General features: G+C 37.5%; 1 protein-coding gene across 4 annotated transcripts in view; it reads right to left on the minus strand.

The window, feature by feature from the left end:
• Positions 1-452: 452 nt before the first annotated feature.
• GRAMD2B (GRAM domain containing 2B) overlaps positions 453-26,026 on the minus strand; it is a 30,722-nt gene continuing 5,148 nt past the window's right edge. For 2 of the 4 annotated variants that reach the window (XM_071424351.1, XM_071424346.1), the window contains exons 2-14: positions 17,676-17,798; positions 15,602-15,683; positions 15,223-15,289; positions 14,184-14,287; positions 10,676-10,771; positions 9,918-9,989; positions 9,721-9,801; positions 8,976-9,087; positions 7,207-7,329; positions 6,931-7,018; positions 6,350-6,451; positions 4,726-4,819; positions 453-1,709 (exon numbers count right to left, since the gene is read on the minus strand). In XM_071424351.1, coding sequence (XP_071280452.1) covers positions 1,668-1,709; positions 4,726-4,819; positions 6,350-6,451; positions 6,931-7,018; positions 7,207-7,329; positions 8,976-9,087; positions 9,721-9,801; positions 9,918-9,989; positions 10,676-10,771; positions 14,184-14,287; positions 15,223-15,289; positions 15,602-15,683; positions 17,676-17,716 — 1,104 coding nt within the window. In that variant the 5' untranslated portion in view covers positions 17,717-17,798 and the 3' untranslated portion in view covers positions 453-1,667. The remainder of the gene's footprint in view (positions 1,710-4,725; positions 4,820-6,349; positions 6,452-6,930; positions 7,019-7,206; positions 7,330-8,975; positions 9,088-9,720; positions 9,802-9,917; positions 9,990-10,675; positions 10,772-14,183; positions 14,288-15,222; positions 15,290-15,601; positions 15,684-17,675; positions 17,799-26,026) is intronic. The other 2 variants (XM_071424349.1, XM_071424350.1) reach the window with 2 other exon arrangements.

Below are 26,026 nucleotides of genomic sequence, written 5' to 3' on the forward strand. Positions count from 1 at the left end.
AGAACAGTCAAATCTCAATTTCTTACATACTGTACTCATGTGGAATCTTGAGCCAGGCAGGCATGTTAGAGCCTGCAGAGCCCTCAAAGCTGCCTTGGCATTCTGATACCCATCCAATATCCTCCAAGGAGGAAACTTGAGAAACATGGGGAATTTGAGAAAACTATTAACATGTCCCCAAAACTCTGGGGGCCGAATTTGCTCTTACTGTTGTCACTGAGCTCCAGAAAGAAGTCACACACAATGGAGTCAGAGGAAGGACTGAAGCAGGATGCAGTTCCTAACCCAATGGAGTAAGAGGAAGGACTGAAGCAGGATGCAGTTCCTAACCCCTTGTGTTGAGTGCTGGGTTTTGCACAAACTGTACCATGAGGTATGAGCCTCATGAACATCACACTTGACTAAAACTGATGGATGGACTTGGGTTCATCCAAATTACAGTACTGAGTCACTGGTTTTAAAAAAGTTTATTTAAACAAAGTAGGTACATTTCACAGAAATGGTTATAAAATGCATAGCATATTATAAAGAGTACTATTACTTCACAGATAGTAGTTATTCTACTAAATATTGCTTTTTAAAAACTAATGAGCCTGCTTGGTGAATCAGAAAGCTAAAAATCCCCATCTTAGGCACTCTGGGAAAAAAACAGTATGTGATACAATGAAGCAGGTGTCCACTTTTTCATTCACTCTACTGATTGTTTGTATTGCTGCACCATTAATTTGCCAGTTCTCTTTATGTGGAAATATCCAGTCCCTGGAGTCACATACCAAGACCAGACTTCCATTTAATGGACTACAAATTGCACTTGCTCAGCCAACCAAAACCGCATGAACTCCAAGGAAAGCTGACTGAGGATCTTCACATTGACTAACCTAAAGGACAGAGACCACATGAGTGGACAGAAAACAACCAGTTTTTCTAAGTTGTGCAGGTGTGTCACACCCATATTGCTATTCATAAGCAACTTGATTGCAAATTGGCAAGTCCATACAGATTTCAGGCTTGACTTCAATGGAACCTGAATGCCCAGCAGAAACAGACCTTACCCTCAGTGGTGATACCATGTCACAAAAAGTGGACTTGAGCTTTTTTACAGTGCTGGAGAACTGAGCAGACCTCAAACATTTGTGACAGCATACCCAAACACAGAGGCATCTGTTTTCGTCAGGGTGCAGAGAAGTAAGTAAAAATGAAGAGCACAGCACCAATCTATAATCACAGCTAAAATGGATACCTGCTCATTCACACAACACTTCAGTACATGAATCATGACTGACATTCTTCACGTCTATACTTGTATGACAATAGGCATAAAGTAAATGTTGAGGTAAAAGGATATGCACAAGGTTTGCAGTGGTGAAAGCAACTCTAAAATCAAGCAAGCTGTAAAATCCATTAATTCACACACAACAGAGAAAGAAAAATCCCCACATTTTTAAAACATAGATACATGTAGACCAAACCATATATGTTTGCAAAATATATAGATACATGCTGAAGAATCAACTGACTTTTTTGCATTATGACATGAGCTTTACAGTAGTTTAAGCTTGGCTTGGACTGAAAATAAAGAAGCTTGAACTCCGGCCAGCAGAGCTCCTTTGGAACAGTTTGTCAAGACAGAAGAATGAGGTCTGAAGCAGTCCAAGAACATTGATGTTTCATTCACCATCTTCAAGTAGTTTTTGTAAGTTGTTCTGTATCTTAGAAAAAGAGAGGGAAAGAGTTGTGAGGCAAGAAGTGTTACACTGCATTTTAAATTAAAAAAAAAAAAAAAATCAAGACACACTCTTCAATATACTCTGTCTGCATGTTAATTCTGTCACACCTTTTCATACCTCTGGTATCCCTGTTAAATGCTTCCCTTATTGTAAGTGTAATTAAAGTGCATCAAATGTAACACCTAGACAATCAACCAGCAAGTTTCATATAATGAATATCCTCTGAAATTTTCTCCTATAGATTGTCTCCACCATTAGTCATAAGATAGAAATAAAAACCAGAGCTAGAAGCAATGGGACAAGAAAATGAATTATTTTCACCTTGATCAAAATCCAGTAAAAGCCTCAAACTTCCAAGTCATAGCTCTATGGCTAAATGGATAATTCAAATAGTTTTTTAACAGCTTCAGCCATGATATGTGCACAGTACAGTCTTGTAACCATTAGCAGACATGTCCCATTTAACAGATTCAGTGAACTGATTGTGGACTATTTTCCTTTAGCTGCAATGAAAGTAATGTCAGCCAGCTGCATCCTCCAGAATAATTTGAACAGATCTATTTTTACACAGCCTAATTATCCACTTTTCATCTCCTTGTCCTTAAAAGCAGAGAGGAGGGAATAGAGTGGGTCACATCCCCAGACACACACATTCTCAGTATCTCAGTATCTTAGTAACTTGCTGGTACTGGTTACAGATATAGTCACAGCTACTTTCAGGCTTTAATTTGAGGAGCCACTGTACTTCCTGTTCAAAGATACCACTTTTCAGTCCTATGTCATGATTTCCATCACAGATGCACACCTTTCTCAAGAAGGACATTTTGAGGAAAGGGAAACACTAAGAAGACCTAATTTTATGAGAGTTGCTTAACATGTAAACAGGAATTTCCTTTTAGCTTGGTAAGTTAGTGTAAGGGAATGAGTAATATTAGGCCACATTTTCCCTCCCACAATTTAATGCTTTATCCTTTAATAGACATGCTGCATTTTAACAAGCTGCTAAATGCAATTAAAAGCCAAGTTAGCAGAATTGTGCTAAACAATGGCAGTTCCTTGACTCCAAGTATGAAGGAGAACTTGTAAAAATCACAAGGTCACACTCAAAAAGTCATTGCTACATATTCGTGCATTAACCAATTTTTAACTGCAGAGTAATTTTTAGTTTTTAATCTTGATAATGTCAGTGCTCCAGTTTACAGTGATGTAGTCACAGGGAAAGTAAGGGAAGACATGACAAGTTATACTAGAACATGTATGCTACCTTTGCTGCTGCAGCCACTTTTCACTAAGGCATATGAAACTGGTAAACAACTGCAGCAACTTTGCTTAGAGAACAAAAAGCTGTTAGATTTCCAACCACTGCTCATCTAGATTAGAACAGGATGTGGCAATATGCAGGTACAGGCAATTCTGATTTGGCTTGTATGCAGAGCACCTCATCACCCTGAATATCTGGCAGATAAAGGTAAATCTTTAAGGCTCCAATCCTGTAAACACTAAACAAAGAAAGCAAGACACTAAGCAAAAAATGCACACCACTTAAGACTCTAATTCAGGACAGAGGGTCACTTCTCTGGGAACAGCTGAATGACCTAACCATCCAGCTGTCCATTACTGTCTCCAAGCAGAGACTATATAAGGGAGTGGGACAATGCCCAGCCTTGCTGCAGAGGGCTGGCCGGCTTCCCACTGAAATGAGGTCTCCTATGAACCATCTTGCCAGCCTGTCCCAGACAGCCAGAAAGCAGTAACCTCTTAAATGACCTAATTTGGCTGAAGACTGTATCTGATAACCATCTGGTTACCAGAGCATTTTTCCTTTGTATTCACACTGTTATTATCCAGAAAATACAGAGGGGTTAAGCCAGCATTACTCTATATTTCCATAGCCAAGAGGGTGACGATGTGGGGGAAGAAACCCATTTTTGGCACTATTTCTAAAACCTATGCCATACATGTAAACAGTGATATTTTATATTCTTAGCTTTATGCTATTTGAAAAATTTGGTTTGGGGGAAAAAAGGCATTGAAAGACTTTGGCACAGACTCGGGTTTAGAAACAGAGGCAAAAATATCCCATGTGACTTAAGCACAAAGGAATTCAAGTAACTTTTGGTTTTGTTCCACTAGTGCTTTTATCATGTTCTGCCTGTGTATGTGTACCCAACACACAGCATTTCACCCACCTGTACTGGGCGAATTTGTCAAGGTTTGGGGGCAGGTGGGGCAAGGTCTGCAGGGGCAGCAGCAGTGTGCCAGGGCCAGGGGCTGCCCTGTGCTGGACACAACTATTCCAACAGCATCCAGCTGACCCACCCCATGGCACAGCCACAAGAGCAGTGGAGTCTCTGGGGAAGTGTTTTAGAAAGGTGAAAAACACCAAATAAGGAAATAAGGTCTGCACACGCACTTGTTTTGCATAGGCTTCCAATTTAAGTCACCAAATATGTTTAGTTTTCCAATTACAGATGATAAAAAGCAAGGGTCAGGTATAGGGAACTGCACAACAGGTGCAGCAGCATTTGTGTTACTGGAATAAAACAAGCAGATCTCAGCCACTCTGAGTGAAGTAGCTGACTGCATATGTAAGCAAGCGCCACTTTTCTTAATCAAAACTCCAAAAAAGCCCCAAACAGGAAAAATTAATCAAATACCAATAAAGGTTGATTTTAAAATCCTTAGCCCTGATGGACTAAAAAAAAAAAAGAAAAAAAAAGTTGAGATCACTACATAATGCAATAATCACCCTGAAGTGTCTGCCTCAGGGACACTTGGCCTGGTTATAAGCTTCAGTTTAAGGCAAAGCTTTTACACATGCCAATGTTTATACTAGGGTTATTTTATAGTCTGAAAATTAGTCCTTTGTCTAGGAAAACATGCCACCTTTTGGTATCAAATTTGGGGTAACTTGACGCTTTTCAAGATACAGGATCATAGAAACACAGCAAGAACCTGATTGGTCTATCATCATTTGCATTATATCATACAATGTTACCTTTTCCAATTTTCTAAGATTAGCAGTTAACTCATCACAAAGGGCATCGGCATTAATTTGCAGGTGAGATCCCAAATCTTGGTGCACTTGATGCCTGTCAAATAGAATGAAAAAGTTAAGTATGACAGACTCAAAAAATAAGGAAAACAGAACTGGACACATATGTAGATGGCAACAGTGCCAAAATTGTAAACTGTACTAGTTTACAGAAATCTCATTCTCCAGAAGTTTGGATAGAACACTTTTGAGCTATTTCCCCTGGAAAGTTCTGTAAGTTCCACATCCTTGGAGGAAATTGGAAAGCCCAAGCCCTTGACACTGCAGAAGCGCACATTAGATCTTCCTTCCTGTATCTTGTACTGTTTGGGATCAGAGCAACAGAATCAGGACTTTCTTGTGTTAGTGTTTCTGAAGAGGGATACAGTATCCTGCTAATAAAAATATGCCAAAAGTGAGAAAAAAGGCTTTTGACATTGCTTAATATGTGGGACATGTTTACCCCACTTCTTGGATTATAAAATGGTAAAATATAAATGCAAGGCTGCATAGATAGAGCATCATTTCCTTCTATCCCTTTTTTAATGAAGAACCTGGCTCTGTCTTCTGACACATGCATACAAGTCCTACTGCTTTCCACACATGACAGCTGAGACCAGTTGGATCATAAACAGCACAGTCATTGTTTGATATGACCACAAGTGCAATGTCAGAGTGACCTGTTTTGTCATGGATGGGTAATCAAAGAAAGCTGAATTTAAAAGCACACTTATGTAAGAGCTTGCTAAATTTGAACCACTTTACAAACAGTTCCACCATGCCTGAGTCAGCTCTGTCTTGAATTTTATTTTTCCCTTCTCTTTTTTACGTGGTGCTTTTCCAGCTGTCATCACTTCCACTCATGTTGCATGTGGCTGCAGGTTTTGCACTGAGTTTATAAATGACTCTCAAAGCCATATTTTTCAGAGCAGTTCAGGGAAAAAAATCTGTTATAAGAAGGGGAGAAGAGTTAATGCAAAATCTAATACTCAATAAACTGATTAGTATTCTCAGCAGTATCCAGTTTAACTTCCAAAGACAAGAGCAGGGAGCCCATACAACTTATAGAGGGAAACTATTCTGGAAAAAAATCACATACCTCTGCACTGCTGCTCCATTTGATGTTTGCATATTCCCATTTATGCAACATGGAGACAAAAAAAAAAAAACCCAAAAAACCAAAAAACAAACAAACAAACAAAAAAAAACCTAACTGCAGGGGCAGATGACAGCCATGACTTCAGCTACAGAAAGGAATTATTTATGTAACTATGGTCCCTTTCCATATTTTCTCTTCAAATACACAGATACCTGTCCCTTGGTGTGTTTGGGTTTTGCTTTGGTTTGTTTTTCTAGTGTGGGGTTTTTTATTTCAGAAAGACAGGATATCAGTTTCTAAATGGTATATAGACAACACAAAGCTTTATACAAGCAAAACAGATGTATTAGCTCAAAGAGCATGAAGTATGTTTCGAATATACTAATCAAATTACACTAAGACTGAAGACAGAAGTTACACCTTTTTCATGGAATCATTGCTCTGGAAAAAGACTTTAAATCCCCAATACTTTTCCAGAGTTTATCTTACTCCTTAATATGTGAATCAAAGGCTGTCATGGACATAAGGCGTTCCTCCAGGACACTGATTTTATATCTCATGTAGAAGGTAGAAAGTATTAAAACACAAACACTGTAAGAGAGAAAAATAAAGTGTATCAGTTAAGGAAACTTTAGCAGCACCTGACAAATTCGTTGTAAAAAGCTATTTAAATTATTACTTGCACATGTTCAATAATAAAGGTATTGTTCTTAGAAACATTTCAGGAATAGCATCAATGGCATTCAGACAGTTATGAAAATCTCAAACCTGAGTATGTGTTTGCTAAGTGACATGCAAAAGGAACCTCTGGAAGTACTTAAACACTTTTAAAATTTTCTGAATCAAAAGACCCTTTGCTTTTAAAAGTAAATGGCCAGTTAAGTATAAGCCTGATGCAGCAGGCTTATATAGATATATGTACGTATGTATGTATGTATATACACATTTCTGGGAAGTATAAAGGCCACAATTCCCAATAATTTCCTTTTCTCAAGTAAAGCTTAGATTATATCAATCATGTAAATGTAAGAAAATCCTAGTTTTTGACAATCTTGTTATTGCTAACTTACAGAATTGCATAAAATACAAGTATGTGGTTCAGAGATAACAGCTTCTGGGACTTCACTTTGTGGAGGAATCTGAAGGCTTCAGAATGGCCTGCAAGGGAAAGAACCAAGTCTTACTTTAAGCAGAGCAGACCACAGAATATAAACAGTGTTTTGAAGAATGCAACAGATAATGTAGAAGGAGAAACAAGAAAGAGCTCTTCCATGTTCTGTGAACTGATGCACTTTGTAAACTTATCTCAAGTTATTCCAGCTGCAGATCTGTCCTTGATTTCTTACCATTTCGAGGACTGTTTCGGGCTTTTCCATCAGGCCCACGTTTACTATGTGGATCTGAACGAACAGACTTGGCCTCAGGCTTGGAAACTTTCAAATGAGTCTCTGTTTCAACAACATGATAATCTGTCAAAAGAAAGAATTTTAACAGAGGTGAAATTGTTGATAGCTTATTTTGGTCAAGAAATAGAAAAAGAGGAAAATTTTAAAAGCTGAATTTCTGTACTTTTGGGTGAGAAGCAGAAGTTGGTTCAAGTATCGTTGAAACAGTTTATGTACTAGTTCCACATCAACATAAAAAGAAAAGCACAAATAAAAAGAAGCACTTGGACTGAAAAAAGATAATATATGTTGCATTTATATTCCAGATGTTTTAAAAGATAGCAACCCATTAAAATCTTGAAAGCTACTATTGAATTTCCAGGCAGAAGATTATAGTCACAAAAGTAATCTCTCAAAAGGCCTGAATTTGCTAGAATGATTCCAAATTACTTTAATAGCAACACCAAATGAGGATAGTGCATTGTTACTTTAAAAAGGACATTAAAACTTCCTCTCCAGACTGTCTTTAAAAATGCCAGTGGTATCTTGAAAGAAATGGAACAGAAAAATCTAATCACACTCAGTTTTATGCTCTACTGGTTTACCCTGGACTTGCTCTAATGATGGACAAAAAACAACCATGAGTGAGAGACGTGCTACCTTTCACCCCTATTTTCAACTCCTTTTCCTAGGATGGTTCTTTGCCTGCATATTAGTTTTCATTTGTGGAAAAAGAAATGGCTTGAAGTAGTTACTAGCCATCAGGAAGTAAGACAGCAAGTTAAGAAATTATTTAGAAGCACTCTGTGGCATCTGATGACGCCACAATTTAATGAACAGCACCACACAATTAAAGACAGATGCACTGTAAATGTAAAATACCAATGAAAGCAAATAACTCCAAATTATTTGGCTGAACAAAAGACACAGAGAAAAAAGGAGTTAATAAAAAATAACATGACAGAGAACTGCTATAAAAAATGGCAATGTCTTTCAGCAGTTTCTTATACAAATTAGTCAAGATGGAACCCAGAGTACTAACAGCATAACAACACATTAATATCTTAATAGATATTAATTGTGTAAGAGAATACTCTAGGTTTTCATAACAACATTCAGCATGAGCTACACAAAACAAGTATTGCTGTACTCATGAAGTTATGAAGTATGAGTTATGAAGAACAGCTGCTAGTTAGGTGAAGAACTTGATACAAGAGATTACAAAGAGTGTGGTAAAGAAAGAACAACTTTGGATGGTATTTTCAAATACCTTAATAGCAGCAAAGAATAAAATGAGTGTTTAAAAATCCCCACAAAAAAAAAGTCAAAAATAACCTTGATGACCAAAAGTGACCATAGTACAAAGTGTTATTTGTATAGATCAGAAGTTGCACTGTGACTTGAACTACTTTAAAATGGGTTTTGATTGTTTGTTTTTCCTTCGTGTTTTAAAGCATGTGGCTCCTACATTCTATCTCTGTTCACATGGCTAAGCAACTGGAACAAGCAGCAACAATTTAGATCTACTGATGACAAAGTCATTGCCTGAGTCTCGACTTCAGAGGGCCATAGTAACAGAAATGCAGATACTGGGGCCTTGAGGAAGATCTGAAAATGCACATAATTCTCCAGGACCAAACAAATCTAGATTCCACATCAGAAGGGGATACAGAAGCAAAACTGAGAGCTAGTCCATTCTCCTTCTCTTGGGGCTCCATGATCCCACTCACCTTGGAAGCACTCCAGCTCTGGTGTCTGTGAGCCTGTGCTGCTGGACTCTTCCATCTCTTGTCTTCGCTGCTGCACTATTCCATCCAGATCAGAATAATCTTCATTGAAATCCTGATGGGGAGAAAAAAAATCACAAAAAGGCTTAGCCCTGTTCTAAATCAAAACAATCTAATTTCCTCTAGAATCTGGACCAAAGATCCAAGCTTTAGAACTGTTTAACCAGGAACAATCTCTGACATCAACATGTTGAGATCAAACTAAAAAATAAGGTCCATAAGAACACCAGAATTCAAGCTTCATCTCCTGCCTTGTCTATAAGAAAGACTGTTAAGTTAGACAAGCTGTGAAGTCTAGGGCAAGTCCATAGACTTAGACTCTGGTTATCACATGCAGCTTCAGAGTTCTTGCAGATGAGTAACTGTTTTACAGAGGAAGGTTTGCTACTAGAAACACTGCAAAAACTGCCCACGGCAGACTTTATGTCAGTACAGTGAAATCTGACTGCTAGACAGAGATATGGAGAACACACAGACCTTGAATAAATCCAAAGCCTATGCACGTATATAAACTGCACGTCACAGATAATTATGCTAATTATTCCAACTGTTTTCCAGCTTAAAGACTCATGGAAATTTTAGAAACAGATGTCATGATTCTCTTCAGTTTCCCTTCTTCAGGCATTATAAATAGTACTTGCAATGAAAGATGCCATGCAACAAAAGAACAAACTTCTAAGCCATTTACCAGGGGCAGAGTTCTAGGGCGATCAGCCCTGAAGCTGTTTTCTGCAGAAGAGGGATTTGGACTGTTGCCCATGCTTGTATCCTGAAAAAAAGTAGCACTGTCAACAAGGAACACAAGCAGAAAGTACCATTTCACAGCAAGATAGCAGTAATAATGAACACAAACTACATACCATCTTCATTGCCACTAGTACTTACGTCAAGATGTGTACAGATAGATTTTAATAGCTTGTAGGTGGTATCTCTGGAGAGTAGTGAGACAAACATGTACTGCAAAATAAAAGTTCCAAGAGTGTTTGCAGAAGACATACAGTTTTCCTCTTATCTAAATAAAACTTGACAGGTGATTTTGCTGGTGATCAAGTAACAAAGTATGGCAGCAAAAACCTGTAGTCCTTTCTAAGCCTTTGACTTGATGTTTATCACACAAACACAGAACAGGCACATGAAAGTTACCATGTTCTGCTGCAGGAACAAGAGCATAATCCAGATCTGTTCTTTCTTTTAAAACGCTTTTCATGCTATGTTTTACCTAACCCTTAAAAAAACTCCAAACAAACAAAACCTCAAACTTGCTTTTAGGTACTGTCTCCTGCACCCACAGAATATTTGTGCAATGAAAATTCACTGTTTCTGAAGCTGCTCATAGGATAATCATATTTTCTACTGATTGATGCAAGTACAATTCCTGAATATCACTGTAAGCAACAGGTTTTTGTGTGTCTAAAGTATGACTGGTTAGGTAAGAGATACAAATAAATGGAAGAACACTGACAGAGCTGCTAACAAAGAAGGTAACCCTCTGTGCATGCACCTCCTGACTCAGCTTTTCCAGTTCCTCTGGTGCTATGAGTTCTTGGAAAACAGGGAGTGAATGATTACAGAGACCATGTGGCAAACAGAGATTCTATTCTTTATTTTCTCACTGAAATACCTTGTCCTCTACCAGTACTTACCCTATCTGTCACTGTCGCTATGATCAGAGCATTTGGCACAAGAAGGGCAGTTTTGGTTTTCTTCAGAAGCGTCACTGACAGCACAGGTATACTAATCTGAAACAAGGTAAATGTAGCATTGGAATCCCAATACTCACATACAAATCTGCATCACACTCTCTCCTGAGGGGCCAGCCCAGCTACTGGGATAAGCCAGACCTTCATCACTCACCATTTAAAGATGTCTCCACTGCCCTTCTGATTACTATTATTTCATTTAAAATAAGAAATAGTAATAATCTGAAATCACACCTAACTACTTTTACTTCTCCTTTTATAATATGCTAATCCAGGCATTTGTTTGTGTCTTCCTTTCCTGATCCCTTCTGGCTCTCACAAGACTATGGGCTTAGCGCACTGCAGATCAGCAAAATGAACCAATCTTAAAGCTATGCTTCTTTGTCTAGAAACCAAAATTTCAGAACATATCAGACAAGAAAAGCTTGTTGAATAATGAGCACAAAAGTCTTCTCACCACTTACAGATCTGCAACAAGCAGGTGAGTAAACAGCTCGTCCTTCAGCAAGGTTGAAAGACCCAATACTGATACACCTGCTGACTTCAACTGATTCCTGTGTGTGCCAAGGAGGCAGTCTACATTTACACTGAAAAGTTCTCAATTTTCCTTCCTCCTTTATGTTTACATCCAACACCATTAGAGAAATGTCTGCTAAGTTTCAGAGTATTTTGCTTCAGATATTCTGCATGGGTTTTTTCTGTAAATCCCAATTTACAATGGTAAAAATCTGTTTGAAGACAGTGAGTTGAAAACCCTAGAGATTTAGTGAGTTAGGCAAATATAATAATCCTGGATATGTATATAATATAATAACACCCATGATTAAGAAATAGATCCTGTTAAAAATATTTTTGGCACAGGCTCTCAGATCTACCTGAGAAATTTGGAAACAAGGTTAGAAGTGTTCATAATTTGTTCAGTCTGCAATCACAACACTGAATTAAAATATGCCATTGGAGGAGAATGAATTTACTCTGTGCAGTTTCTTGTTAACTTTTGTTCAGACCAGTAACACAAAATCATGAAATGAAAAATTGTACCGGGTAAAAAAAAAAAAACTTTGTAAATAACAGTTTGGTTGCAAGACTGCCAAATACTGCTTGAACACAAATCCTACTACAAGAAAGCAGCTTACAATTTTTCTAGTTGGTTCAGTTCACAATTCACCTTAAAGAACTTTAAATCAGAGATGTAAACGGCATTCTACTGTGTGTAGTTTAGATGGACAACATCACTGTAATCAAAACTTATGTGTGCATTCAGCACTTGCTTACTGCACTGCTCCCACAGCATTAGATTGGAAGGGTGGAATCACTGTTTGATCACAAATACTTTTATCTGGAACAGTAATTGTTTCAGAATAAAAGATTTACCTGCAGGCAACATAGAAAGTAATTTAAAAGGGTAAAACAATGTCTAAATCCAAGAAAGACTCAAGGCCAACATATACAGCCAAATGAGTGCTACCTGGAAAAAAAGTTTTTCAATGCCTATTCAATCCTGCAGAAGCAATCTTTTACTTTTGAATATACACACTGTTTTTACTGCATACTCAAAACTCCTGAATTGCATAGCTGTTCCCTGCATGAAAGCTTTCAAAAAAAAAAAACCAAACCTGCAGCTAGAACTCCTATCAAAAATTAACTGGAATGTGTAGATCTGCTGTTTCTCACAATAAAACACTTTATCCCTAAGCTTATATGGTTTTAGAAGTTTTAAAAAACAGAAGCTTTGTGTCCTGAAAACTTTGTCAGTGTATCTGACTGCTAAGAATGCTCCTCTTCCTGTCCAGCTTGATTTCCTCCTTCCTTTCCCATGACATAATTTTTTACTGTATCCCTGATTCTCAAGCTTTTTTCTTGATGGTATTCCTAAAAGCAGAATGAAGCTGTAAATAAATGATAAGGACTATCTCCTTCACTCTTAATTTTCCCTGCAATGTTTTCTGAAAATAAGACCCAGAACTGCGTAATTTGCAATATTGCTATAATTACATTTCCAGTGTTTATTCTACCCTATCTTGTAAAATGTTTTCACTCTTCAGCATATATGTAAGCATGTATATATTCCTGAATTTAAAACCTTGTTGACAAATAATTTCCTAGTACTACATCATCATCATCATTCTGCATATTTTACCAGTTTTTCTGCTCAGTAAAGTTTTACCATATTCTTGTATACCTTTAGCTTAGTTGGCACTCCAAAGCTGTTCCACAGTTTGAAGTAGCTGTAATTGTTCACAGTGAACCAAAGACTGCTAGTACAGCAGCTTAAATGTTAAGAAATTGCAAAGATAGCTGTTACTAATATTGAATGACAGTAGTCAACCATTTGTTTTTTATTTTGTGTCATACAGCTTTCACCAAGATACACACCCATCCACATTAACATACTGTCTATGACTAGTAGAATCCATTAACTAGAAATCAACAATAGTCCTGGGACAAGTGGTGGAAGACAATAACCCATAAGGTCACTATGGACAATGCGCTGTCAATAATATTAAACAATCTCTAAACCTTTTATACTTTATAAAAAGCCCTTTTACAACAGATGGTACACCATCAAAACAGTTGACCCCAGAGAAATGAGATAATCTCAACCCCTAATCAACCCCTAGATCACTGGATCTAACCAGAAGCTTTGTTCAAGGATACACCTGAAAGGAAGAAGCCAAAGAAATCCTTGAAGCATTTTGATCTGTTTCCCCAGACGCAGTCAAAACCAAAGCAGTTTATGTAAAAAAAGCGCAGTCCAAAAGCTCCAAATCAACAGACCCAAGTCTTTGATTTTTCTGTATGCACATCATTCACCTCAGGGGTACTAAGCTTTAGGTGGATCACCAAGAAAGACTAATTTATGATCTTCCCAACAGTTCACATCGCAGTTCTGATCTGCACACTGGGCTCACAAACAAAAACCTTGCCAACTTGTTTTTCTTTTATCCTGTTCTTTGTTTATGCAAAATAGGACTGCTAGAAGAATCCTTCAGAGAGCTCTCAAGTCAGAAGCCAGTTTTAATTCTTGCTTTCTAAATCCCTTAATATGCTTGATCCTTCTCTCCAGTGCCCCAGCTACAGCCTTGAAGGCCTTAATATTTTTCAGCCTTCCTTCCTCCAGCTCCTCCTCCTCTTTTATGTACTTAACCCAAGGGAAACATTTTTGCAAATTGTGTTGCATGGTTTTGCCAATGCCCTCACTGCTGCTTGTCAGATCCTTTCCTCTCATCTGTTTCTTTCAGACATGAAGTCCTTAAACAAAAGATTCAATCTCTAATAATAATAGTGTTCAGTTCTAGACTGTATTTCAAACATCACTTATAAATAGTGATTGCATTCAATAAAACTTGGAAATATTACTATTCTAGCCTTGCACAGTAATTTGAACTTCTGGTGATGAACAAGTTTTTAAGAATAGCATTACTGTTCTATATACAAACATTTTACTAACCTTAGTGTCTTTACCAAAGACCTTGGAATGGAAGCAAATCCAGTTTTCAGAAAGGAATAACTTTCCTTGGTACAGAATTTCTTTCTGCAGAGCACATGTAAAGCCTGAAACAAATAGAATTCTATAATCTTGAATGTAAATCACAACCCAAGCCAAGCCAATCTGGCTTCTGGGTTTTTTTTTGTTCTTTTTACAAAGCTATGATATGTTTAGGTTTATGCCTTTTGATTAACATTATCAAACCTTAAAATTTTCAGTAAGTTTAACTAATACTGACAAGCTCAGATGATGTCACAGGCCTAAGTTTAGACTCAAAGTATTTGAAGGACAACAACTGAAATGAATAAAATGAACAGCAACATGCAAGTGGCCTCCAAAGGTCAAAAATCTTTTCTGAGAGAATGTGACCCATCTTCCTATGAACTTTTTACTAACTTCTAGGTAACTGTATTACTTAAATGTGAAGAATTTTAATGAAAGATTTTGTCTTTAAACTTCCAGCTCTACAGCTGTTGTCTAAAATGGATGTCCAACAGAGATACAACACATGTAAAGTAATACTGCTTTTACTTCACAGACATTGAGCAAACCAGTTCTTGCTCATGAACCACCTTCCCTGCATTCCTTTCAAGAAACATTTGCTATACATGTCTGTGTACAATTCTCTTCTTTTAAGTACTACATCATTAAAACATCATCAACAGCAAAAACTCCAGCTAATCACTTAATCAATGCTGTCTCAAGTAATGTCTTTATTAAGAAGGATTCAGTACCAAAACATACTGCATTAGATTAGGCTACTCTCCAGGAATGGCAAAGTGGGCTACAATTTCCAAATAGACCAAACACGTAGAGAATTAAGTTTTCCAAGACTATAATAAAATGCCCATTGCACGTGGATCAAGGCCCTGTAGCTCTAAGTAAGTGGAGTTAAAAGTTTTTTAAATTTAGGTAGCTTCTCTTGTACATCACCACATTGGTTGGGTAACAACATTATCTAGGATCCACAGACAACAACAACACAGGGATTAATACTTACTTTGTTTCAGCGGCTCATCAATGGGAACATCTAGAAACAGCTTATGAAAGTGTGCATTTGCCTTCAGCTAAAAAACAAAAAGCCCGACAACAAAACCACACACACTTTATTAGACAGTCTGACAACCAAGTGACCTGCTTCACTTCCTGTCCTCCACACACCTTCCCATTCTGCCTACTTGTTTTACAAGAAATCCTTTTTTTTTTAATGTGGTTATTAATACTATATTGTGCTTTACCCAGACTCAAATACACTGATGACAAAGGAATCTGTGTCCTTATACAACCATGAACTATAGTGTTGCTAAACAAAAGCCCTGTCATAGTAGTTGTGTTTACTTTTACTCTATATAGGCAAACAAATAGAGTCTCTGTCTTACCTGATTTGAGGCACGTTTTTTCCTTTCAATCTTGGAGTCACTCTTGCTTGTCAGGACTGGACTATCTGTGCTGCTCTTGGTCCTGAAGATTTAAAGCATTTGATGTAAGCCTGGCCCCAGTTCATTGGTCTTGGTAAGTTACCAACAGGATGTGCTTTTCCACGGAACATAATAATCCTTTAGATAACTTATCTAAATCATCAAGGATTATGCAGAGATAAAGAGGAGTCTATCTTTTCTTAAACTGCTGACTGTGACAGTCTGATGAAGGGCTCCTTTTAATTTAGAAGGGGTATTCTAAATAACCGACTATCTGGTAAGGAAATACAAAAAGTTCAAAACATTTTTCCAGCTTAATGAATTATCACATTGCTTAGCTTCACCTTCATTTCTGGGCAACATATGAAATACTAATACTAAGCAAACACACTCCTTACTAATTCAAGATAAAATGATAAAAAGCTTAGTAGTTGAGGCGGAAGGCAGTGTACAGAAAGCTATGGCCTTGTAACACAAGCTACGAGCTCATTTGAAAAGTGCAACAAAGAATAGGTGCACAAGTCAGAGGATGGCTATGAACTGTATAGTGTAGCGTAATGTAATGAAATCATTAAGATAACCAGCAACCCTACAGGAAATGAAATGGAATTCTGAGTGCCAGCTGTATAGGTAGCTGTACTTGTACAGCTCCAGCCATTTATACTGGGAATCCAGACAAAACCTCAAACAACTTTAAAAAAACAAGTACAGATCAAATTCTCTGTGGATGGCTGGGAAAAACAGTTTTGCTATTTTATACAGGAGGAATTAATGGCATGGATTCTTCAGAAAAACAAACAGAGAAGGGGACAACTGTTTCATAAATCAGAAAGAGGAGAGCACTCTCTGAGAGCACTCTCTCTGAGATCTATGTGGCACAGAATAAATGCATATTAACATACTATAAAAATCAGGTAGCTCTTTTTCAGAGGCCCTCAGGATGCAAACTGAACAGTAGAAGAAAAAACAATCACATGACTCATACTGAATGAACTGAAAAATATGTTGTGCTAAAGATATAGTAGGGAAATAAAGGTGCTACAAAAGTTTCCATTATTGCACCATATGAGTGAGAGGAAGAAAAACCCTAAGTGCTACGGAGACACAGTAGGAAAGAGATTTTATAGCAATCTGACTTAGCAGAGAAACCAGCTGCATATTTCAGGCAGTCCCTAAAAACTCAAAAATATGTGAGTACATGTATTTGTGTGCTTATATGAAGTACAGGTCAAACTGAAACAAATTGTGAACCTGACAAAAATCTTATATTTAGCCTTCACCAAAAGTACTCAATTATAGCATATGAGAGGTAAGACTGCAATGTTTGGAGGGAAAAAAAAGTGATAACATATTCCTTCAAATATCTTTTCCTCAAAGATGCTTAATGAAATTAAATTATGTTTTTTTAAAAATATTTGCCTTGTGACCAAAACAAGAGTGTCAGGCTCACCACTGACTTTTGCACTGACTGTTCAGTTGACAAAGTGAAAGGGATGCAAAGGTTCAAGCCATCCACGTGGGATTTTAGCTTTTAGAAAAACTTAAAATGCATTTCTGTTCTCAAACAAAAGAAGAATGAATATCTTTGTAGAGACATTAGAAAAATCTGATGCAATATATGGCAGAGAGTCCAAAATTAAAACTTATGTCATAGTTTTACCATGGACAATCAATATTCAGCATGAAAGTGTTCTGGAAACAGGCCAGGACTAAAACTGCAGCTCTGTTTGACTGCCTGTCAAATTGATTACAAAAGGAATGTAACCAGCAGTGGCACCAAACAGTGCAATATATTTTTTCCTAGAACAGGGGAACTAAGCCAGCTCAGAGTCTAAATTCTATTGTGACTGCTTGCAATGGGTAATACAGCAACTAAGGAAGGTGCCTGGATTCCGATTCACGTGCATAGGGTATCCTAGGGCAAATTAACCCTAGGATAGCTGATAAATATTGCTACCCAGTCTAGCTTTTGAAGTGGGTTGCAGCCATTTTAATTATCTTACTAGAAGAAAACTAACAGTATTTCTGGCATTACCTATCAAGATCAACTTTTTTCCGGTCATCAAAATACTCCATTTCACTGGTAGGGGTCTGAAGTGACACAGTGGGTGATTTTCCAGCCTTTCTTTTTTCATCAGTTCCATTTTCTCCATCTGAACTGCAGGGGGGAAAATAAATAAAAAAATAAACAAACAAAGAACCAAAGAAATAAAAGTGTGTATTACAGGACTCACAGTAATGTTGAATGCCACTGCAACATGTTGACAATACAGCATATATTAAAGAACAAAATTGTTCTTTATAATTGTAACTTATATTTATTCTGATATCCTGAAAAAATTTTTATCTACTGACTCAACAGTACTATACATCTGAGCTCCAGTACTGGAATTTCAGCAAAGAAAAATGGAAAATTGAAAGATTGCCATGGATATTCCAGCACTCATAAAATGTGTAGCTCTAGCTTCCGTTCTGAAGAGAACGTCTCGTTTAGGAAAAATGCATTCCATATCCAGTACTCAGACTCAAATGACTAATGGAAATTAATTTGATTGGCAAACCACGAGAAAAACATCTTGCATGGCAGCACGTGGTGCTTAGCAGACTATTTGTGGCTCAATATTGCAAGAGGAAGATAGGTCCTATTTTGCCTCTCACTTCCCATCTTCTGTGTGAGTCCACATGCAGTATCTTTGCAATAAAGGTTTCTTTCCAAGTACAAAAAGCATTGGTTTTATTTTAAAAAGCAACACTGCCACCACAGTGCGCTGTTTTTTCACAGCACGTGCCGCTGCTTCAGAAATGTGTGTTGTGGACCCAGAGTTTGAAGGCTAAGCAATGTACCATTAGAGCCTCCCCCTGGCTTCCCTTTTCATAACTTTCCAACAAAATGACAACCCAGAAAACTTAGAGAAAAAGAGCTGTTATTAATAACAGGTGTGAAGAATGATGCTATTCTAAAATGACATGACAAATACATACAGACACTTGCCTGCAGAAACCTGAAGCTTCACAAAAACCATAGAATGCTCTTAGGATTAAAGAGGAAAGCCAAACGATGTCACCCACTAATTTAATGCCTGGCCTGAATGATTCCATTTACAGAAACTTTCCATTATAATATTTAATTTCTGCTATTTTACAGCAAGACTACAGCCATCATGTGGCACTGTCTTTACTATGAACAGTTTTTTTCTTACTAGGGCAAAAGTTTTGTTAACAGAATTTCTCAAACTAATTTAATCTTCTTTTAGGAAGGGCACAAAAAGATCTTTTGCTTTTATTACATTCTGATGAGTAAGATCAGAAGATACACCTCATTTTAATTGAGGTCTAATGAGGTGTGATCCTACCTCACAGATAAACCAGAACTTATGTCACAGGACAAATGCTGCATTCTCAAGGCATCTTATATTCACATAGAACAGTTATTTCCATATCTAAGCCTTCCTCAGCACCCTTAGCACTCCCCAGCACAGGGGCACTGAATTCCTACTCCCAAAGTCTCACGTTATTACTGTGACTTTCAATTCTTTCAATTATACACAAAGCTGATAAGGAAAAAACCCTATTATATTCCCATAACTTCACTCTTGGATCAGCTCTCCCTTGACCATACATCATTAGCTTTTATTTTCAGTTGACATAAATGACAACTAAATAGGCAATTCATGAGATTCAAGTGGAACCCAATCTGCCTGAAAAAACTGAATAAGCAGTTTTATGCTGTTTGAGATTTTAAATGGACAGACAAAAAGACTACCTACTCTAAGTTCTCCCTGCAAGCATAGGGGAGTTTGTATTCCAAATGTCTGCAAATCCTGAAAATGTCTTATTCACAGTCTTGCTGTATTTCTATTACCCAAATCCCTGGGCTCCAAGAGTGGCCAGAGAGTACCAGAAATGAGTGGGATAAGGAACAGGGTGAGGCAAAACTGCCAGGTTCAAAAAAAGCAGCTTAGCATGGAAACTCCCAAGTGAATAGAACTACGTAACACAGCATTGTTTTTAAGATTAGTTGCTTGAGCCTGAAGCCTGACTGGTATCCATCACGGCCTTGGTCAGCCTGCTATTCTCATATGGCAGTGCTACCAACTGATCAAGGAGGCCAGTCTCAGGCCTCTATAGTACAAATATCTTTTAAAAAAATCTATAACACAGGTTCTACCACTCACATCTGTCAACATGGTTAGATGCTTTGCTGCTGCTTTTTTACTTACAATTCACACTCCCTTTTCCTCATCCATTCTTTCTATCTTCTTTACTAACTTCTACTACTCCTGAATCTCTAGTGTCTGAACCCATTCCACCCAGCTGCTTTCAGGTGGCAGAGAGCTCAGGCATCCCAATATGCTAATCCTGCTGACAGCTGTGTGTGAGAATGCTGAGCTAACTTGTGCCAGCCTGCTCACCTCTCCAGGATACCTCCAGAGAACAGGAGCACAGCTGTGAGGAGACTCACCCATGTAACACATGACACTGACAGTAGCAATAGGGTGTTTTCCTACTAGAAACTGATACAGTTTCATCATGTCTATCCTTCACCCTATGTCCTTATGCCTCCTTCACATAATGAAAAGCTACAGATGGATTTGTCCTTTTATTTCTGATAATTACAGCTTCACACAGCAGGTGCTTTGAAGAACCATCCCTTCCCTTCCCTTCCCTTCATCACAAGGAAATTAAATCACTTTTCCAATTTTCATGAGTGAGTCAGTACTCATAAATGCTTTGTAAAAAGAGCACAAAAGTCAGGAACAACAACAACAAATTAGATTAAGAACACTTAGAATCACTGTAGTGATTCTTACTACAACTGTTGGGAGTAGATGCACATAAAAAAAGAGCCTGGATTTGCAAACGTCAGGGCAAAGCAGAATAACTTTGTGACATTGCGACCATTGAAATGGGAAAAACCCCCACAAACCCAAACCTCATATATTTGGTACTACCATCAAGCCTATTAAAATAATAGCTAAAAGAAAATAAGTTGTCTCTAGTTTCCAAATAAAGAACAGTTGTCATAGGGACTATTTTCAAAGCCAAGTCCTGCACTCACAGTGCAATCATACATTGCATCTAAGCTACTTAACACAAACATTAGTTATGTTTAAGGGAAAGTGCTATGAAATACATAAACCAAGGCAGTGGGCTTAGTCCCATTCTAATGTAGTTCAGAAACACATTATTCATTATTCATTAATAAATTTTAAAAGCTAGAGGAACTTCATCTCTTCTGATCTGAATGGTTTATGGGAAAACAAAAGTTTGTGGCAGGCATATGTCAAGTTCCTTGTGTTGCATAAAATTCTTCGAACTTCAAACTTTCTTGTTTGGCATTAACCTTCACCAGGACCTGAAAAATTCAGACTCACTGTGTAAGTTACCACATTGCTGTACCACATTAGTGGGAATTTTTCAAGAGAAAAAAGATTAAATACATTAATCTCAAATAGCAACTTTTCCTCTATTCCCTTCAAGTATAGTTTGAGTAAGAAGCATAGAACAAAAACAATGAGAGAGAGAGAAGTGGTAATAGGCCAGAGTTTGGAAAGTGAACCTCAAGGAACAACTGCTGTCTTTGACAACCCCAGTACAGAACCAGACACAAGCACTTCTCAGGCATAAACAAGAGAGACCAAAATTCCAGAACTATATGGTGGCTACTGTCTTCAATTCCCTGCAACCACACAAATCCTTCTAGAAAGCTTCCTCAGGACACCCACGCTACTTGGTCTGCCTGATAACTGCTCTAGAAGTTCAGAAACCACAATAAGTTGTGACAAACCAGTCTGCCAGTCCACAAATTGCAGATCAGTTATGTAGGAATAAAAAACACCTGTTGAATAATCTAAGATGTTAGATCTTCATTCGTTTACAAAACTGGAGTCAAAGCATATTTCCCAAGGGTTTAATGTGATTCAGCATTGGTGCAACATTCCTTCTGGGGATGGAGCATATATATTAGATCACCTGTTACCTTAGAAGCCTTGTTGGTCCAGTTTCACTTGTGTTATACAAAAAGGATTAATTTTGCAACAGCAGTTAGATTGCTGCATTACTGCAAATGATCAACCCAAGAAGTTGGGGAACAATTTCACCCCCAAAGTTCACAACTGTGCTTGGTACAACCCAAGACAAAATATCCATCATAAATAAAATGACATTCTGTATCTTTTGGTTCTGTTTGATTAATTGGGTAGCTGTTGGCAGACTGACAGGATTTGACAAAGAAATCAAAGTTGTGTGAATAGTCCTAATGCTAAGAGATAGTTATTTAAGCTATTCTTACTCTCTTACATGAGTCAATTCAGGTAAAGGACTGTGTCACTTTTACAGAAATGTAAAGTCAAAGGGAGAGACTCCAAACATTTAAGGGTCCCAAATAAAGAGGACAGACTTTGGCAGGTTTTTAAAAGCAGAGAATATGGAGCGGGATGAAGAGATTTATCTAGGCATTATCCAAAAGACATACCAGCAACATGCTTCAAGCAGAGATGACTACAAGAGGGTAAGATGGAATGCACCAATGCTTGGAAGGACATTGTTTAGCATACTGCAGGTCACAGGTCTCCTCCTAAGCACATTGTTTCCTTGACATATCATGTGCTAGCAAAGCAATCATCTCCAACTACCTTTTACTAGGACTTAAGTCTTGAAGTTTTCTTTCAGAAGAGATGTCCCATCATTCTACTAGATATTTTTTCTATGCTACACCAGTCTGAACAAACCTTTTTGGCATGTGTAATCAGATTCTGGAGTGCTTTATCTGATGAGCTTGCATTCATACTGTACACAGTCCAATTACTTCCTACCTGGACTGAAGCAAATACCTTTCCACTGTAAACTTTCCTGCTGTCCTCTCCATCCTGGAAAAACTAGCAATAGTGCTCAAATTGAGGATTTAGGTGTTGTCTGTACAGTCTGGTCACTCAGATGCAAAATGCTTCCTGCAGCTCTACAGCCGTGCTCGTGTTATGTGGCACACAACACTGTTTATGTAGGATAACACATCCCTCAGAAACAATTTTTCAGAATGTTGTGATTTAATCTGCTTTGAAGACCACATAATATTCTTACCATGCAAATGGACAACCAAACATTGACTATCACTAAGACTCTCAAACTATCAAAACAGGCAGAAAACAAGCTACAGCTACTCTAAACACAAAGGGGAAGAAAGCTGCTTAACAACTGCTAAATAGATACTAGATTGATATAATGTATTTATTTGGTATTTGTATAATTCTATATACTTAGTACATAGCTTGTACTTAAGGTTGAAATCGGAAGGTAAGAAAGCAGCTGATTGTGAAGTGCACAATTTAGTACATCTTTTGTATAGTTAATCTACACCCAGCAGATGTATTTATACCAAATCAGAGAGCAGCAAAGCATTAATGATGATGCGGAGATGCGAAACCCTGCATGACAGAGAAGGTCAGTTTGCCAATATGAATAGGTATGAACCAGACTGAGATTTAACTTCCTCTGGTTGTTCAGGGATCAGGCTAAGTCTCTTCTCATGAGATCAGAGTCCAACACGGCATAATGGAGGCAGAGTTACACAGCTGCACATTAACTGTGTGAAACATGCATATGGATGGGCACAGTTGCACATACACCACGTGCTTCTCTAGGCATTTCTAGGATGAAACACAGCTGCAGGCACAGCTGGAACCTTGATGTCAGATGGCACCAAAAGAGAAATGAAACCAATTGTTTAGGACTTCCTCAAAATCTGAAACTAATTTTATGTATCAAGCTAATTAATTGCAGAAATGCTTACTATGTTCTATAACTCATCTATCTCTTAGAAAACAATTACTCACCTGTGAATAGTTTCATATGTTTGTGGTGTAATGCTTTATTAAAAACACAAATGAAATTTTGGAGTTAGTACTGAACAGAAAGCCCTCCAACACTGTTAAGCACAGAAAAAGCCAGGTTTTTCTCCTCAACTGAATAGACATTTCACATAATAACTAGATCAAGTTTCACACTGCCTTACCACTTGGACATCAGCAAGATCACTGTGACACCGCAGACGTCATTAGCAAGTATGTAAATTCTCTGCTCTAAATGCCATCTATTATTAACTGTCTGTATTCCCTGTCTAATCAAAACCAGACTGCTATCAAGTTCCATAGAAAAAAAAAAACAAAAAACACAACCACAGAAGAATTCCCTGTGCTCTGAAACCAGAGACACTATAACAAGATATTTTACTAAGTTAACACTAGAACAGGAACACAAGCCATTTAGCTCTCTTGTCTTCTCAAGAGTTTCCATTTCATATATCCACTTCAAAAAGCAAAACCCCTTTCATATGTATCTTCACTCAACTCCACAAGATTCCCATCAAGCAGCTTCCATGGGAGTTTCAGTAGGATGACCAACAACTATTTATCTGAACATAGGCATAGTCAAATCTAGCACACAACAGAAATCTTGGACAAACACATTTCTGAGGGAGAAAAAAAAGAAAATGAAGCAAAATACACTAATTTATCCCTACTTTGGATAGGAGCATGTGTTTTTCTCATTCTTCAACCTGCTTGCATCCTTTAGGAGAAAATGTTCTCATATCTCCTTAGTTCTAGCCTACCTAATCTTCTAACCCAAAGCAAGACAAAAATAGAATCACAATTCATACTGAAAAGGCAGCGTACAGTCCTAACTCATGTTTTTATCTTTAGTTTTCAGAAGTGGCAGGAGAAAGGGAAAGGAAAAAATTCCTGATTTATGACTCGTTCAGGGTGCAAAAAAGATAAAAAAGGCACTTACGTGCCAGGTCTACCAATTGTTCAACACCAAATTCAATGAGAAAGAAATTGTATATAGGTGCAGTATTTATCTATGTTCAATGCTACCATATAAACATCTATCAATCAGAGCTTTTCCTTAACTCAGCCAGAAACAATATGTACCTATCTGAAAAAACAAAAGCATCTTTACAAATAAGGCCTGATCACCATAGAATAACCATAAAGGTTTGGCCTCATTGCCTGAAGCTGCACCTCTGGTTCTGGAAGAACTCCAGAGAAACATAGCTCAGCACACTGCAAGACTTGGATGACAGTTTTCCAGCATTAATTGTGCTTTTCAAAAAAACTCTAAGTAGTTACATCAGACTCAAATACTTAAAAACAGAACAAAACAAAAACCCCAAAACTGCTAAAGAAACCCAAAAACCAAAATGAAAAAAAAAAAATCAGACACCTGCAATTATATTAACAACTGTTATTAAGAATGCAGTTAGAAAGCAGTTTGGGAATAATCTTATCAACACTTTGATTCCATTCTCTGCCGTTAAAAAGTGAAACTGCCATGAAACCCTTGACCAGCAGCTTCTCTTCTATGGTAGGTTTAGAAATAATGACGCACTATGCTGTACAAAAAGTGTTTTAATCAATGTACATGAGAAAAAAATAAATTATTCTTCTGACAGGTTATATAAAAAGAGAAGGAGGATTGAATTTTCTAATAAAGCAGTGTCTTTGAAAACTGGCATTGATAAAAGATAATCCAAAATCATTGATAAGATTTTGCTGTTTAAAGTGTGTTAGATTCTGCTCCTAAATATCTTATTTACATTTTCTGTGAGGTTCCCCAGCAAGAAGAGTGCACAACAAAGCCAAATGAAAAACAATGAAATGAAAATGAACTTCTCATTGCTTCTATCTACTGTGCTTTACCAGGCTTTCCTAGTTTAAAACACATCTAATCAAGGAGACAAAAGTTTCAAGAAACACCCAAGTACATTTTTGGTGCTTTTCACCAAGGACAGAAGTGAACCATTCACCAAGGATCTGGCAATGCTGAATTTCCCATTATTATCTTTTCAACCTATGACTAACTCTTACAGACCCGCTCATGTGTTCATGGAAAAGACTAGAACAATGTGGATAATTGAATACAAAAGCTACTATTTCACACTAGGAAATACTAGCTCCCAACAACGGATCTAACCAACGCCAGTCACAACAGTGTTTTGACTGTGACACCAAATATAAGGAACCATTTTCCTTCCAGAGTCTTGGAAAAAGGTAGTCTTATTAGGATCAGATGTGACACATGGTAGCCAGACATCTGCTAATGACAATTGGTTTTCTATTTTCACAAATTTTTTTCTATTTTTCTATGTCACCATGACACTGAGTGGGAATGCTCTCAAAGCTTACTTCTTCAGTCTGAGCCTTTCCACTGGCAACAAGCTGTCCTCCACGGCAAAACACACCCACTCTTATGCTGGCCATAGCACGTTTACATATATTTTAAAATTTCTCAAAACCAAATAGGAATAGATATAATCCTGTTATTTAATGGACTTTTTTAAGATAAACTTCCTTCCTGTTGAGAGAAAGGCTGAGCAAATCTAAACAG

Source organism: Agelaius tricolor, unplaced genomic scaffold, assembly GCF_023055355.1.
Source record: "Agelaius tricolor isolate 1412-34295 unplaced genomic scaffold, bAgeTri1.0.p SCAF_4, whole genome shotgun sequence".
In the NCBI taxonomy this organism is placed as follows: Eukaryota; Metazoa; Chordata; class Aves; order Passeriformes; family Icteridae; genus Agelaius; species Agelaius tricolor.